This window comes from Oncorhynchus keta, chromosome 21 (assembly GCF_023373465.1).
Source record: "Oncorhynchus keta strain PuntledgeMale-10-30-2019 chromosome 21, Oket_V2, whole genome shotgun sequence".
In the NCBI taxonomy this organism is placed as follows: domain Eukaryota; kingdom Metazoa; phylum Chordata; class Actinopteri; order Salmoniformes; family Salmonidae; genus Oncorhynchus; species Oncorhynchus keta.
In genome coordinates, this window is record NC_068441.1 from 17,845,891 (window position 1) to 17,860,414 (window position 14,524).

General features: G+C 41.8%; 2 protein-coding genes across 2 annotated transcripts; both read left to right on the forward strand.

Moving 5' to 3' along the window:
- The first annotated feature begins 1,879 nt into the window (after nt 1-1,879).
- LOC118400211 (arylacetamide deacetylase-like 4) lies at nt 1,880-9,645 on the forward strand. Its single transcript, XM_035796844.2, has 4 exons — nt 1,880-2,117; nt 5,973-6,198; nt 8,592-8,655; nt 8,782-9,645. The coding sequence occupies exons 1-4, from the start codon at nt 1,941-1,943 to the stop codon at nt 9,569-9,571; spliced, it is 1,257 nt and encodes a 418-aa protein (XP_035652737.1). The 5' UTR covers nt 1,880-1,940; the 3' UTR covers nt 9,572-9,645.
- A 135-nt stretch (nt 9,646-9,780) lies between these two features.
- LOC118400212 (cilia- and flagella-associated protein 107-like) lies at nt 9,781-14,274 on the forward strand. The gene is made up of 3 exons (XM_052473406.1): nt 9,781-10,140; nt 11,900-12,008; nt 13,361-14,274. The coding sequence occupies exons 1-3, from the start codon at nt 10,130-10,132 to the stop codon at nt 13,622-13,624; spliced, it is 384 nt and encodes a 127-aa protein (XP_052329366.1). The 5' UTR covers nt 9,781-10,129; the 3' UTR covers nt 13,625-14,274.
- The last annotated feature ends 250 nt before the right edge of the window (nt 14,275-14,524 follow it).

The window sequence follows — 14,524 nt, forward strand, 5'->3', positions numbered from 1 at the left end:
CGCACGCACGCACGCACACACACACACACACACACACACACACACACACACACACACACACACACACACACACACACTATCTCTCTCTTGCTCTCTCCCTCTCTCTCTACATGTATCTTTCTATCTCTTTGTCTATAATCACAATGTATCAGATATTTGTTATGACTGTGTGTTTTGCTGCTTGTAATAAAATATATTGATCCACTCCTTTTTTTAAAGTGTATACGGTGGGAGTAAAAGTGATGAATACTCTATAGATTTTTTGGAGAACCACCCTCACATGATGAGTAACCTTGCCTGAGACCTTAAGTCTTGCATGAGCTCCCTGAGCTAATGTCTAGACTTGAGTTCAGTGGGCTAACACAGTGGTGACCAGGTGACCCGAGTTCAAACCCAGTTGGCTACATCTGCATTGACCTACCTATTACAGGTAATACACAGGTTTTACTATCTGCATTGACCTACCTATTACAGGTAATACACAGGTTTTACTATCTGCATTGACCTACCTATTACAGGTAAATACACAGGTTTTACTATCTGCATTGACCTACCTATTACAGGTAAATACACAGGTTTTACTATCTGCATTGACCTACCTATTACAGGTAATACACAGGTTTTACTATCTGCATTGACCTACCTATTACAGGTAAATACACAGGTTTTACTATCTGCATTGACCTACCTATTACAGGTAAATACACAGGTTTTACTATCTGCATTGACCTACCTATTACAGGTAAATACACAGGTTTTACTATCTGCATTGACCTACCTATTACAGGTAAATACACAGGTTTTACAATGTGATGTAAAAGTTGGTCAATCTAGCTGACATGAAAAAAGGGTGCTTTTTGCGTATATAACGGTGGCATACATAATTACACACTACTTCATGTGATAAAAGTTCATTTCAATGCATGAGAAGATGGGACGCTGTGAAGACTAGACATAAAGACCCCTGATCTAGTGATCTGTCACTTGAAACACATCTCTCTCTGTGACAATACAGAATTGGGTCAGTCCCAGAAACTTGGCAAGGTAAGAATTAGGGACCTGCATAAATACCTCCTAAACAAATCCAGTAAATTCATGGGCTGCAGACAAGATTCCAGTCTGTGATTTTTGGGCCAGGCCCTGTGATTTTTGGGCCAGGCCCTGTGATTTTTGCTGGGTATAGCTGATGAATGGAGGGCTTTTTCAGAAACTGGGATGGGTTTAAGAGAGCAGTTTGACAATGGCGGCTTTGTGCTGGGCTCAGCTTCTCAGAAAAAAAAGGCTGAGAGACTCTTTGGGACAGCTAAAAGGTTGACTAGTCCTAGAAAACAGCTCCAGTTGCTGTCATTTTCATGCACATTTCACAGAGCTACAAATCATAATGCATTGAAATACAACACCAAAGTATTTTCAGAGATTTCATTCTGAATTATAATGAACATAAATTGTTTTGTAAACACCACCACATTATAGGGTTCCAATTCGAAATACCATGCATTTTGTTTACAAATGTGTCTAGACTAGAGATCTTATCTGACGGAGAACATCATCTGCTATCACTAGGCATCACTGCCATCTACAGATTAACATTAAAAGTTCAGATACCAGTGTCCTCTGCTTCACAATAAATGATATGATTTATTTGAAAGGACATTTAAAAGGTATTATTACAATTGTATATATGCAAATCTATATTCATAAAAATATCTAATTGTGAAATATGTGTTTAATGTGTAATTGCTTTAGCCCATAAAATACATTGAATAAAATTATGAATGTTCCTTTGTCACTGGCACTCAAAGTCATCTCGATAGAACAAGGTCAGAGCAGGGTGTACACAAAGTTGTAGGAGGGGCAAGGATACCCAAGCAACTGGATAACATATTCACACTTAATGACTTACTTCTACTGTAGCCTACTTGGGATCGCACTACAGCACCATGGACATCAGCACTGCAATTTTAATAATTGGCTTTGCTGCAGTGATTGCAGCCTTCTTCCTTCTGGTAATTGGTCTAATGTACTCTGAGATGATGAATTCAGACATTCCTCAAGGGGTTGCAAATCGAGGGAAACTGCATGTAGTTCATGGCTTGTTTGTTGGCATATCAATTGTGGTGAGTATCTACGGAATTGTTATTGCTTATTATTTTATGTTTTATGCAAGTCAAATCATGTTCAAGTCTGTAGAAATAATGAATTATTCTTACTCTTTGGTGAAAACAAAAACATGCTTGTACTCGAATACTAAAAGAGAACTCTGCTCTTTTAAAAGATGCTTGTCCTTTCTCTGTAATCGAAACACTGATAAAGCGTCAAGTGTGTAGATAAGAGAACAGGTCTGAATAAATGATGAAAAGCCAAAGTCATTCAGGCGTTCCATTGTTTGGGTAAGGACATAGCAGCAGAGTTTCACGATACTAACTAGGAGTGGTGAGGAGGTGGAGTCTACCGTGTCCGGAAGAGACTTCACCATTCATTTCCGGGATTCAGGTTCACTCAAACATTGTTTTAAGCTTCGATTTAGTATTGACAGTTACAGCTGTCTGATTTCGGGAACTGTATATCGATTTGGTCTCTTTTAAATATTTGCCACTGATTTATTATTTTGAGTCTCTGATTCGTTTAAACAAACTTTTCACCTCCGGCTCCTGATATCAAGGCATAAAACTTCAATCTAAAAGCAGATTCAGCTTTGAGATCTTGGAACTGTGACAGCCTCTCTCCTCAATGGGATTTTTAGTAATTGCACATACACTCATACAGTAGTGGGCAGATACATCTTCATACTGGTCCCCCATGAGAATCAAACCCACAACCCTAGCCTTGCAAATGCCATGCCCTACCAACTGAGCCACACAGGATATTTAGTAAGATTGCCATCAGAGCCACATATGTACACAGTGTTGTGCCCTTAACCCTTTCTAAACAGACTATTGTATTTGTTAATTAAATCTGACTTAATTTGTATTATTATTGTTATGTCATTTCTTTAGTGGGTAGATCAGCTTCAATATTGCAAATATATTGTGGCTTGTATCAATGTAATTGTCTGGATCATTTCCAATCCCCCATATTATTTTGGGGTAAATATCTATATATACTGAACGAAATTTTTAACGCAACATGTAAGGTCTTTGTCCCATTCTTCATGAGCTGAAATAAAAGATCCCAGAAATGTTCCATATTTCTCTCAAATTGTGCAGAAATGTGTTTACATCCCTGTTAGTGAGCATTTCTCTTTTTCCAAGGTAATCCAGCCACCTGAAAGGTGTGGCATATCAAGAAGCTGATTAAACAGCATGATCATTACACAGGTGCACCTTGTGCTGAGGACAATAAGGCTACTCTAAAATGTGCAGTTTTGTCACACAACAAAATGACAAAGATTTCTCAAGTTTTGAGGGAGCGTGCAATTTGCATGCTGACTGCAGGAATGTCCAACAGAGCTGTTTCCAGACAATTGAATAAGCCACCTCCAACGTCGTTTCAGAACATTTGGCAGTACATCCAACCAGCCTCATAACTGCAGACCACGGGTACCCATGCCAGCCCAAGACCTCCACGGCTTCTTCACCTGCGGGATCATATATCGGGGGTGGGGGTGCTCAAGAGTATTTATGTATGTAATAAAGCCCTTTTGTGGGGAATAACTCATTCTGATTGGTTGGGTCAGGCTCCCCAGTGGGTGGACCTGGCTTCCAAGTGGGTGGGTATATGCCCTCCCAGGCCCACCCATGGCTGTGCCCCTGACCAATCATGTGAAATCCATAAATTAGGGCCTAATGAATTCATTTAAATTGACTGATTTCCTTCTATGAACTGTACCTCAGTTATCTTCTTTGAAATGGTTGCATGTTGTGTTTATATTTTTGTTCAGTATATATACTGTATATATTTCAAATATATTTTTGTTCTTCATTATTTTCCCCTAACCCTACCACCCCTACCCAAATTGAAGTAAACTAATGGACAACGATAATACAGACACAGTGTACATTAGTTTTCTTTTGTTCTGCTTTTAGTCCCATCCTTCAGCTACTCTCAACCCATCCCATCTATCTCTAGCTGCCCTATATTTTTCCACTGTGCTGTGATGTTTCACAACAGTTCTCAACCTTCATATTCTCATAGCAACTCTACAGAGCGCCAATAGCTACCATGAATGGCTAAATTACTTCCGGACACGAATGGTCCACAGAGCTCCTCCTCCTCCTTGCCACTCTATTGGAGTCAATACAAAGTCCACCTATTGGTAAAACCTTAACTCTGTCATGGTGTCATTATGGCCCTATTCCCTGTATTACACTCTTGAATATTGCAACAATTCACAAGCATGTATGTGCAGACAATTTTACAGGGTTTATTTTCTTGTCTGTAGGCTACACTTTAGTTTCAAGACAAAAGCACAGAATTGCTATAATGGATGTCTTCAGTACCATTAACCTATCAAAAATGAACAATTAACCCTCGTAAGAATTTAAAAGTACAGCAAACCTACCTTACAACGTTACAACACAATTTACTCAAATGTAATCTAAACGTAAACCAGGCTTCATTTTTATCAACATCATGCAAATCCTTACCTGGTGAAATCCATTTGCAACTGAAAATGTGGGTATAAGTGAATTCACTGAGAAGAGCTGTTTTATATGGAAGCCATATAAATGTTGACATATCATGCCACATGATTTGTCAACATGCACAATTAGTCTGTGCCTTAGTCTGATCAGCAATAGCCTACTGATAACAACCACAGCTGCAGGTAGCCTAGAGAAGCCTATGCGCTCTGATCCCATCTGGATCTGGCCAGGGGAAATGTAACATCATGTTTTCATAGCCTAAATGATGTATTTATAGCCTAAAATAGGCCCATTTATTTGTGTTCTGAGAAAATGTGAATGTGATGTTGCTTATATTCACACTTCGGTTGGCTATGCTACCTAGGCCTTTTTAATACCAAATTATTGTCTGGAATGAATCAATCAACACAATAGTGATGATATGCTGTCTGACTATCTTTTTAGTTACAGGTGAAAAGGCCGACACAATGCAACCTTGCATACAGCAAGCTCAGCCTCGTTAGTTTTTAACCAATCACATTTGTTGTCTCTGTCTGTGAAAAAGGTTTTCATGTTTTCATCCTCCCTAGAGCCAGGATTATTTTTTACTGTATGACCTGATTAGAAAAATTATCTGGTCCCATCATAGCCCATATAAAACTTTTTAAAAAATAATAATTTTACAGCTCATTTATGACTATGTCATACTCTACAACTATGGTCTGGAGTTGGTTAAGTTAGCCTACTACCAGATCAGAAAAAAATCTGTGACCCAATAAAACAATCCCCCAACTATTCTGGGACCTGTGGTACCACCTCTGAAATCACCACACAATGTTACAAATGAAAAAACATATCCTATTTGTATGATCCAACACAGTTATATATATGTTGGGGATGGGCTTCCATAGTTTTACGTGGCTCAGTGCAGCCGGCAGCTACTGTCACTATTTCAGAAAGTAACAGGCTGTTACTGCAATTGTAGTTAAAAACTCAAAATAAGTCTCAAATATTATGAAAACGTACTGTGTATACAGTGGGAGTGTTGTCTCATCAAGACAATTCTGTATACACTGCACTGCATCAAGGTGGGCAACTGTCGGATGAGTGTTGTGCGTTGAGACGTAGCAAGTATCCAAGTTTACATTTGAGTCGCAGACCATATTTCTACAATGTTTAGTAAGTGTGAAGAGGCTCCTTAAAATTAACTGAGCTGTTGCATTCATTGTAGCATAATTTGCAAGCAACAAGAAAAGCTATATTGTTGTAATTTAAAAATATTCCAGCTCACAATGGTTCGTGTTGACCTTATTTCTAAGATAGGCTATAGGCTAAGCCACCTGAATAAAGCTGCATACAATGTATTAGTCCTTTAACAAGATATGCCCCCCCCATTCTCTGTCTTGTCAGGGCCGTATCCTGGACCGTCTGGGTCTGTGTCATCAGGTCAGGTTCACCAGGTGGTTCAGAAGACGGTTCCTGGTCCGTATAAGACCAGTTCCCCCAGGCCTACGTGTGAAAGACCTGACCTTCTCTGAGGTGCCAGTCAGAGTGTATGAGCCCACGACTGGTTCAGTGGGCCTGAGGAGGGGACTGGTGTATTTCCATGGAGGAGGATGGGTGTTGGGCTGTTTGGGTAATATGATAAGACAAAAATAATGTCTAGATGAAATACTCTGAGTCGATATTGATGTAATAATAAGGAATTCTCCTCGACCACTCCCACACATTATTTCCCATTGACCCCAGTGTAAAAGAGCCAACTTCGTTGTTGATTTTTTGTTATAAAGAAATACTGTAACAAAAGATGACGAAAAGCTGCTGTGTTATGCAATTTACATGTAATTGGGTCAGAAATCCCAACATACAGTTCGCTCAGTAATGCTCCCACAAACGGAAGTAAAGCCTGTGAGAAGAGCCCTGTGTTGTGGAAAATTGTGGGGAGCCGGTGTCCAAGTAGGATATATGTACAATGTATTTGGAAATTATTCAGACGCCTTGACTTTTTCCACATTTTGTTACATCACAGCCTTATTCTAAAAAAAAATGTTTTTTTAAAATCCTCATCAATCCACACACAATACTTCATAATGACGAAGCGAAAACAAGTTTTTAGGAATATTTGCAAATGTATTAAAATAAAAAACAGAAATAACTTATTTACCTAAGTATTCAGACGCTTTGCTATGAGACTCGAAATTGAACTCAGGTGCATTCTGTTTCCATTGGTCATCCTTGAGATGTTTCTTCAACTTAATTGGAGTCCACCTGTGGTAAATTCAATTGATTGGACATGATTTGGAAAGGCACACACCTGTCTATATAAGGTCCCACTGTTGACAGTGCATGACAGAGCAAAAACCAAGCCCTGAGGTCGAAGGAATTGTCGGTAGAGCGCCGAGACAGGATTGTGTCTAGGCACAGATCTGGGGAAGGGTACCGCAAAATATCTGTAGCATTGAAGGTCCCCAAGAACAGTGGACTCCATCATTCTTAAATGCAAGAAGTTTGGAACCACCTAGACTCTTCCTAGAGCTGGCTGCCAATCTAAGCAATCTGGGGAGAAGGGCTTTGGTCAAGGAGGTGACAAAGAACCCAATGGTCACTCTGACAGTGTTCCAGAGTTCCTCTGTGGAGATGGGAGAACCATCCAGAAGGACAACCATCTCTGCAGCGCTCCACCAATCAGGTCTTTATGGCGGAGTGGCCAGATGGAAGCCACTCCTCGGTAAAAGGCACATGACAGCCCTCTTGAAGTTTGACAAAAGGCACCCAAAGGACTCAGACCATGAAACAGGATTATCTTGTCTGATGAAGCCAAGATTGAACTCTTTGGCCTGAATGCCAAGCGTCATGCCTGGCGGATACCTGGCACCATCCCTACGGTGAAGCATGGTGGTGTAAGCATCATGCTGTGGGGATGTTTTTCATCGGCAGGGACTGGGAGACTACTCAGGATCGAGGGAAAGGTGAATGGAGCAAAGTACAGAGAGAGATTTGATGAAAACCTGCTCTAGAGCGCTCAGGATCTCAGACTGGGGTGAAGGTTCACCTTCCAACAGGACAATGACCCTAAGCACACAGCCAAGGCAACACAGGGGTGGCTTCGTGACAAGTCTCTGAATGTCCTTGAGTGGCCCAGCCAGTGTCCAGACTTGAACCCTATCGAACATCTTTGGAGAAACCTGAAAATAGCTGTGCAGCAACGCTCCCCATACAACCTTGAGAGGTTGAGAGGCTCTGCAGAGAAGAATAGGAGAAACTCCCCATATACAGGTGTGCCAAGCTTTTAGCGTCATAGCGGAGAAGACTCGTGGCTGTAAACACTACCAAAGGTGCTTCAACAAAGTATTGAGTAAAGGGTCTGAATACTTATGTAAATGTAATATAATCTTTTTTTATTTTAAAAGATTTGATAAAATAAATAATAAAACGTTTGTGCTTTTGTTCTGGTGTATTGTGTGTAGATTGATGCGGGGGGGACTATTTAGGCTGTAACGTATCAAAATGTGGAACAAGTCAAAGGGTCTGAATACTTTCCTAATGCACTGTAGCTCAGTATGTGTCAAACATTTAATCACATGTAAGACATTTAACTTGTTTGGTCTAGTCTGTTTGTAACTCTATTCACTACTTGTAGCTGTATAGTCTGTTTATTTGTGTTGTTGGTCTTGGCTAGCTTAATTTTCTGGTTGGTGGCTAGCACTCACTCACGTGGCTGCTAGCACCATCATGAATTTTCTTAATTTTTTTCTGCGAAGTAGTGAGAAAGCTTGGGAGCAGGCAATATTGAAAAGTAATCTTTAGACATGTACTTTTCTTAACTGTAGTTTTACAATTGACTAAAACAACAAGAAAATTGTGTTTGAAAAAAGTTTTTGCTGTGAGCAAATGGGGTAACCCAGGTAACCGCAGGTTGTTTTCCTGACAGGCTGGCGTGGCTTACCGATTGGGAGTATTGCTTGTCTTGCAAAATGTTCATCCTCTGTTTACTAAGCCTAAAACTAATTTTCTGTTTCTCGTGATTAGACACTGCAGATGACGTCTGCAGGCACATTGCCAAGGAGGCTGAAACCACTGTGATTTCTGTTGGGTAACTTTTACTTTCTGACTCACTGCCTCAAAATGTGATTCCAAAGCTGATTAATGCAGTGAAAGGGGCTGTGAAGCTGTCAAAGACTTGACATGTTGCTCCTTTCTCTACCCTCATGCCTTTTAGATATCGGCTTGCCCCTGAACATCGGTACCCCACTCAGCTGGATGACTGTGACGCTGCAACGTGCCACTTCCTGTCTGTGGCAGAGGCAGAGTTCGGGGTGGACCCAGGCAGAGTGGCAGTCGGGGGTGATAGTGCTGGGGGAAACCTGGCAGCTGCACTATGCCAACGTCTGGCCAAGAGAAAAGATGGACATCTGCTGTCTCCCTGTGCCCAGGTTCTCATTTACCCAGCTCTGCAGATGGCAGATTTCAACCTGCCCTCATACCAGCAGAATCATGCTGTGCCCATATTGTTCCGTGGCCGGGTGGCATTCTACTTCCTGCAGTATCTCAACGGGGACACGTCAGTGTGCCAGGACCTGCTGGAGGGGAACCATATCCCTGCTGAGATGAGGCTAGCCTTCAAGGAGTGGCTCTCCCCAGAACACCTCCCTCCTGAGTGCAAGGTGCGGGGCGAACTCCAGCAGGTACACTCAGCCTTAGACTACAAAGGAGAGGTGTACCACATAATCAAAGACGGTTTGGATCCGGAGGTCTCGCCGCTTCTAGCGGAGGATGCTGTTATCCGTCTGACCCCACCGGCCTTTATCCTGACCTGTGAGTACGACGTGCTGAGGGATGATGGAATCCTGTACAGGAAGAGGCTGTTGGACCTGGGACTGGATGTCACATGGCATCATGTTCCAGACGGCTTCCATGGAATTGTGGATTTTTTCAAAAAGGGCTGGCTAACCTTCCCGTCTGCAACACAAGCTATAAATAGTATTGTAAGCTATGTAAAAACACTTTAAGAAATGGATGTTGAAGTTTGATCTCTATTTCATGTTCCTGGCAAGGGAAAGCAAATAAACACCTACACAGCTTAGTACATGTTTTACTCTTATTTTAATCAATTAAGGCATTTGTTTTCATTTCTACAGAAAATATAATAATATTCATTATTTTTTTAAATTAAGACATATATATCATGTATGAGCTATAGACTAACTGCTGCATAATTATCTGACATTTTATAATACATTTTATAATGCAATTCTAAAGTTTTGCATGCAGGTCTTACTATAATGCAGGTCCTGTGCCTCCTATTTGCCTCCGCTACTGCTCCAGTATTCTGTCTGTCAATCACAGAATGTTTGCTGTATCCATCGCAACAGAGCTTCCTCTCCTGTCTGGTGCCTATATGACAATAAGATCAGGAGGAATGCACCATCATCCGTTCTGTTTGATCTAACTATGCTCTGATATTAGGACCAAACCAGCTCATGATCGATCAGCTGTATGTGACACATCATGTTTAGTACCATGTACAGTATGGGCAAACAGGAAAATGGACCCAACCTGGCTGGAGAATGGCGCAGAGGTATGCAAACAAAGTTCTAATTGGAAACTGGGTGGAAGAGAAGCTGCAGGTAGGGTTTATAATCTATTACATATTACATTTTCAGAGGAGACTGTCATGCCTCAAAGAAGAAAAAAACATTGGGGACTCAGCATTCTCCACCCTAGGCATTAGGAAATGGAAATCCCTCCCAACTACCTTAATCACTAGTGACTTAGATCCTCCTCCATGGAGGTCAAAGTGTGGATCAAGGAGAATCAATCCAGCACACATTGACTTATTCTTATTCCACTCAAGTTTCAAGTGTCCTGTATATATGGTATTATTTGTTCTATTTTGTGTTTCCTGTATTTGTTTTAATCTGTTTTGTGCAGGTGGGTCTAATCCTGAATGCTGATTGGTTAAAACCGCATTCCAGACGGTTGCTATTCCACAAATTACCACCAGCGAAATCTATGACGTGCACAATCCACTGTCTCATCAGTTTAGCCAAACAATTTATAAACTTGACCTCCACTATAAAAAGCATCTAGACATTATTTCACATTTCCTTTAGACTAACATTTAGCTTTCAACAGCGGAGATTTGAATAAACCTTGCTGTCTGTCTCTCCGACATTGATTCAATATTCAAATTTCATCTCCAGCTGTCCCATAGCTATAGAACAAAAAGACTGAACGACTGGGTCGCATCTCTAGCAACAGAACCGATAGAACCAACGACGAGCCGGCTTGGGTAGCAACCCTAGATTTGTGTCGGGACTAAATCTTGTGGAATATAAATAAATTAATCAGAATAACGTTTTTAATGAAAATATGTCAATCATGATTTGAATATGTTGGTTGGTAACCCGTTGTATAAAGGTGATAATGCCCTTGAAGCCGATGTTTGGAGGATATATCGGCCCTTCGTCTAGGGCTTAACAACACCTGTGCCAATATATCCTCCAAACCCCAGCTTCTTGAGTATTTATCACTTAAATATCCCACTATACTACTGTGTGAGTGATGTGTTTATGTATTGAATTAACTTAATATAGGACTGCCGATGAAAATGAATTATGCTTAGATAACTCTGTTGCAAACATTGACTATTTGAAATTTGTTTAAAAATTGCAAATGGTCCCTTTAATGTAAACTACGACTATAATCATATAAGTTTATTTGGGGATTTTCAGCTAACGTCTATGAATTGCTGTTGCTATTATACGTTGCCTGTGATGAATGTTGATAATTCATCAAATAATGCAACATTTGGCAAGAGTCATGAACAGTAATTATCAAGAGTTTAAATTACAGCAAAGTGTTGGCACAGCAGCCTTTCCTTTCTATCCAAATGAGATTATCCCAAGAAAAACCTGCACTGAATGTGAGAATGTGCTCTATCTCCTGCTTTCGGTAGCCAAAGATCTTCAACAAACTAGTTCAATGGCTGGTTTCCAAGGGTTCTGCTGCTTCTCAGTTGGTTTGCAAAATCTATACAAAAATGATTAGAGGGCTTCATTTAAGCTATCTACATCAGCACAGACTCCCAGTGTGAGAGACTTGAGAGTCAATCTAATTGCATTGATGCCAAGCAGGGCCATGGGCTGCTGCTTCAGGATCTGACTAGAGGGATAACTTTAGAAATACTGTACAACAGCATGGATCGATGGTGAAGTGTGAGTTTTGCTGAGCTCATGCTGGGCTCAAGCTTAAGTGGCTGAGCATTCCCTCTTCTTCTCATCCTCCTCTCTCCCTCTCCTCCTCCTCTTCCCGTCTATTTACCTTGTCTGTCCAAGACAGTTCACCCGAGAGTGTAAGACAGCCACAACAGCACCAACTGTGCAGACTACCAGCCACAGAGGGCCAGACGTCATCGTGAGACAAATGGCGCCATGGAAAGCTGAGGTCAGCCTTACACAGCAGGATCATGATGTTATTAGCATTAGCAAAAAGCTAGTGAAGTCTGTTATAACAAAATCCAAACCTAGACCATTCGCATCCACCGAGATAATGAGCTAATCAATCAAAGAAACAGTGTGCCCTCTTGTCATTCAATGCCATACAGCACTCCTTCCGTGGCCTCCAACTGCTCCTAAACGCGAGTAAAACCAAATGCATGCTTTTCAACCGATCGCTGCCTGCACCCGCATGCCCGACTAGCATCACCACCCTGGATGGTTCCAACCTTGAATATGTGGACATCTATAAGTACCTAGGTGTCTGGCTAGACTGCAAACTCTCCTTCCAGACTCACATCAAACATCTCCAATCAAAAATCAAATCCAGAGTCGGCTTTCTATTCCGCAACAAAGCCTCCTTCACTCACGCTGCCAAGCTTACCCTAGTAAAACTGACTATCCTACCGATCCTCGACTTCGGCGATGTCATCTACAAAATGGCTTCCAACACTCTACTCAGCAAACTGGATGCAGTCTATCACAGTGCCATCCGTTTTGTCACTAAAGCACCTTATACCACCCACCACTGCGACTTGTATGCTCTAGTCGGCTGGCCCTCACTACATATTCGTCGCCAGACCCACTGGCTCCAGGTCATCTACAAGTCCATGCTAGGTAAAGCTCCGCCTTATCTCAGTTCACTGGTCACGATGGCAACACCCATCCGTAGCACGCGCTCCAGCAGGTGTATCTCACTGATCATCCCTAAAGCCAACACCTCATTTGGCCGCCTTTCGTTCCAGTACTCTGCTGCCTGTGACTGGAACGAATTGCAAAAAATCGCTGAAGTTGGAGACTTTATCTCCCTCACCAACTTCAAACATCAGCTATCCGAGCAGCTAACCGATCGCTGCAGCTGTACATAGTCTATTGGTAAATAGCTCACCCTTTTTCACCTACCTCATTCCCATACTGTTTTTATACTGTTTTTATTTATTTACTTTTCTGCTCTTTTGCACACCAATATCTCTACCTGTACATGCCCATCTGATCATTTATCACCAGTGTTAATCTGCAAAATTGTATTATTCGCCTACCTCCTCATGCCTTTTGCACACATTGTATATAGACTGCCCATTTTTTTCTACTGTGTTATTGACTTGCTAAATTGTTTACTCCATGTGTAACTCTGTGTTGTCTGTTCACACTGCTATGCTTTATCTTGGCCAGGTCGCAGTTGCAAATGAGAACTTGTTCTCAACTAGCCTACCTGGTTAAATAAAGGTGAAATAAAAATAAAATAAAAATTGTTTTAAAGCCATGATGACCAGAATAATAGTGTGTTGTGGTGTGTTCCAGGGCCTTGCTGCCAAGCTGCTCCTCTCCCACCACGGCACGCTGCCTTCCCATTACCTGGTCACCCTCTATGATGAGATGTACAGGCGCCAGGGCTCCTCCACCCTGCTCACATTGTGCTCCTGGCATCCAGACAGGCTGGCGAGGATCCCAGAGAAGTCTGACCACCACCGTTATCCAATCTTGTCAGCTGTAATTACAAACTGGTGTCAAGTAAATAAAAGAAGTCAAGAAAAAAAGAAGCAGTGTTCCACAGTTAAAGTTTAGGCAGAATAAATGGCCTTTGATTATTCCAAATATGTCACAGATATACTGAAACTAATGGCTGCATCACTGTAACAGCTGAGCTCTCTCTCCTTCTCTCTCCCTCCCACCTCCAACTAACTTTGGCCTGGTGGAGTCTAGACAGGTCTGTCTGGACCAGCAGCAGCCCCCCTTCTCGACGCTAAGTGTGTACAGGACAGCGTACCAGAGGCACCCACTAAGTGCATTCTGCCAGCCCCGCTTAGCCAGTGTGCCACGTGACCTTTCCAGCAAGCTCCATCCTGACAATCTGAACAACAAGGACCTGGAAATCAAACAACAGTCTTGTAGACAAGTCCAAGACAACTCAGTCTCCGCGAGCCTCTTCCCTCCCCTCTCTTGGGTGTAGTAACAGAGCTCAGGCTCACAAGCTGTTTAGATACTCAGGGGCCGTACTCAACGTGGTGCTGTTTGAGGATTACATTTTTTATTAGTCTGAGGCATGAAAAATTTAATGGAGCAGAACATTTGGGAAATCAAAAGACGTAAAAATTAAACAGGAGTCTCATTATAATCTCTTAAAGTCTAGGCTCTCTCTTCCAGTGTGTGTGTGTGTGTGTGTGTGTGTGTGTGTGTGTGTGTGTGTGTGTGTGTGTGTGTGTGTGTGTGTGTGCGAGCGTGCGTGCGTGCAGGAGAGGGAGGGATGGAGAGTCCGCAAATCATCTGATAATTTAGGATAATCACATGTAAATTATTTTTCTTCACACTTATCTAATATTTGCTACTCAAAGGGCTGTTAGTAGTGCCCTACCCTAGGTACTTTGAAATCAAAGAAAGTGTTGATGTCAGAGCTGACCTGGGTATTCATTCAAATCAGGAGCCATGAGTCATGTCAGGGGAACTCTGAGGGGACCATTCCATTAG

Bases quoted from the DNA above. Each gene is read 5' to 3' on its own strand.
- LOC118400212 (XM_052473406.1), top strand. The intron at 12,009-13,360 runs GTCAGCCTTACA...GGTGTGTTCCAG, and splicing joins TGGCGCCATGGAAAGCTGAG to GGCCTTGCTGCCAAGCTGCT.
- LOC118400211 (XM_035796844.2), top strand. From the start codon at position 1,941: ATGGACATCAGCACTGCAATTTTAATAATTGGCTTTGCTGCAGTGATT. The intron at 2,118-5,972 runs GTGAGTATCTAC...CTGTCTTGTCAG, and splicing joins TTGTTGGCATATCAATTGTG to GGCCGTATCCTGGACCGTCT. The intron at 8,656-8,781 runs GTAACTTTTACT...CATGCCTTTTAG, and splicing joins ACCACTGTGATTTCTGTTGG to ATATCGGCTTGCCCCTGAAC.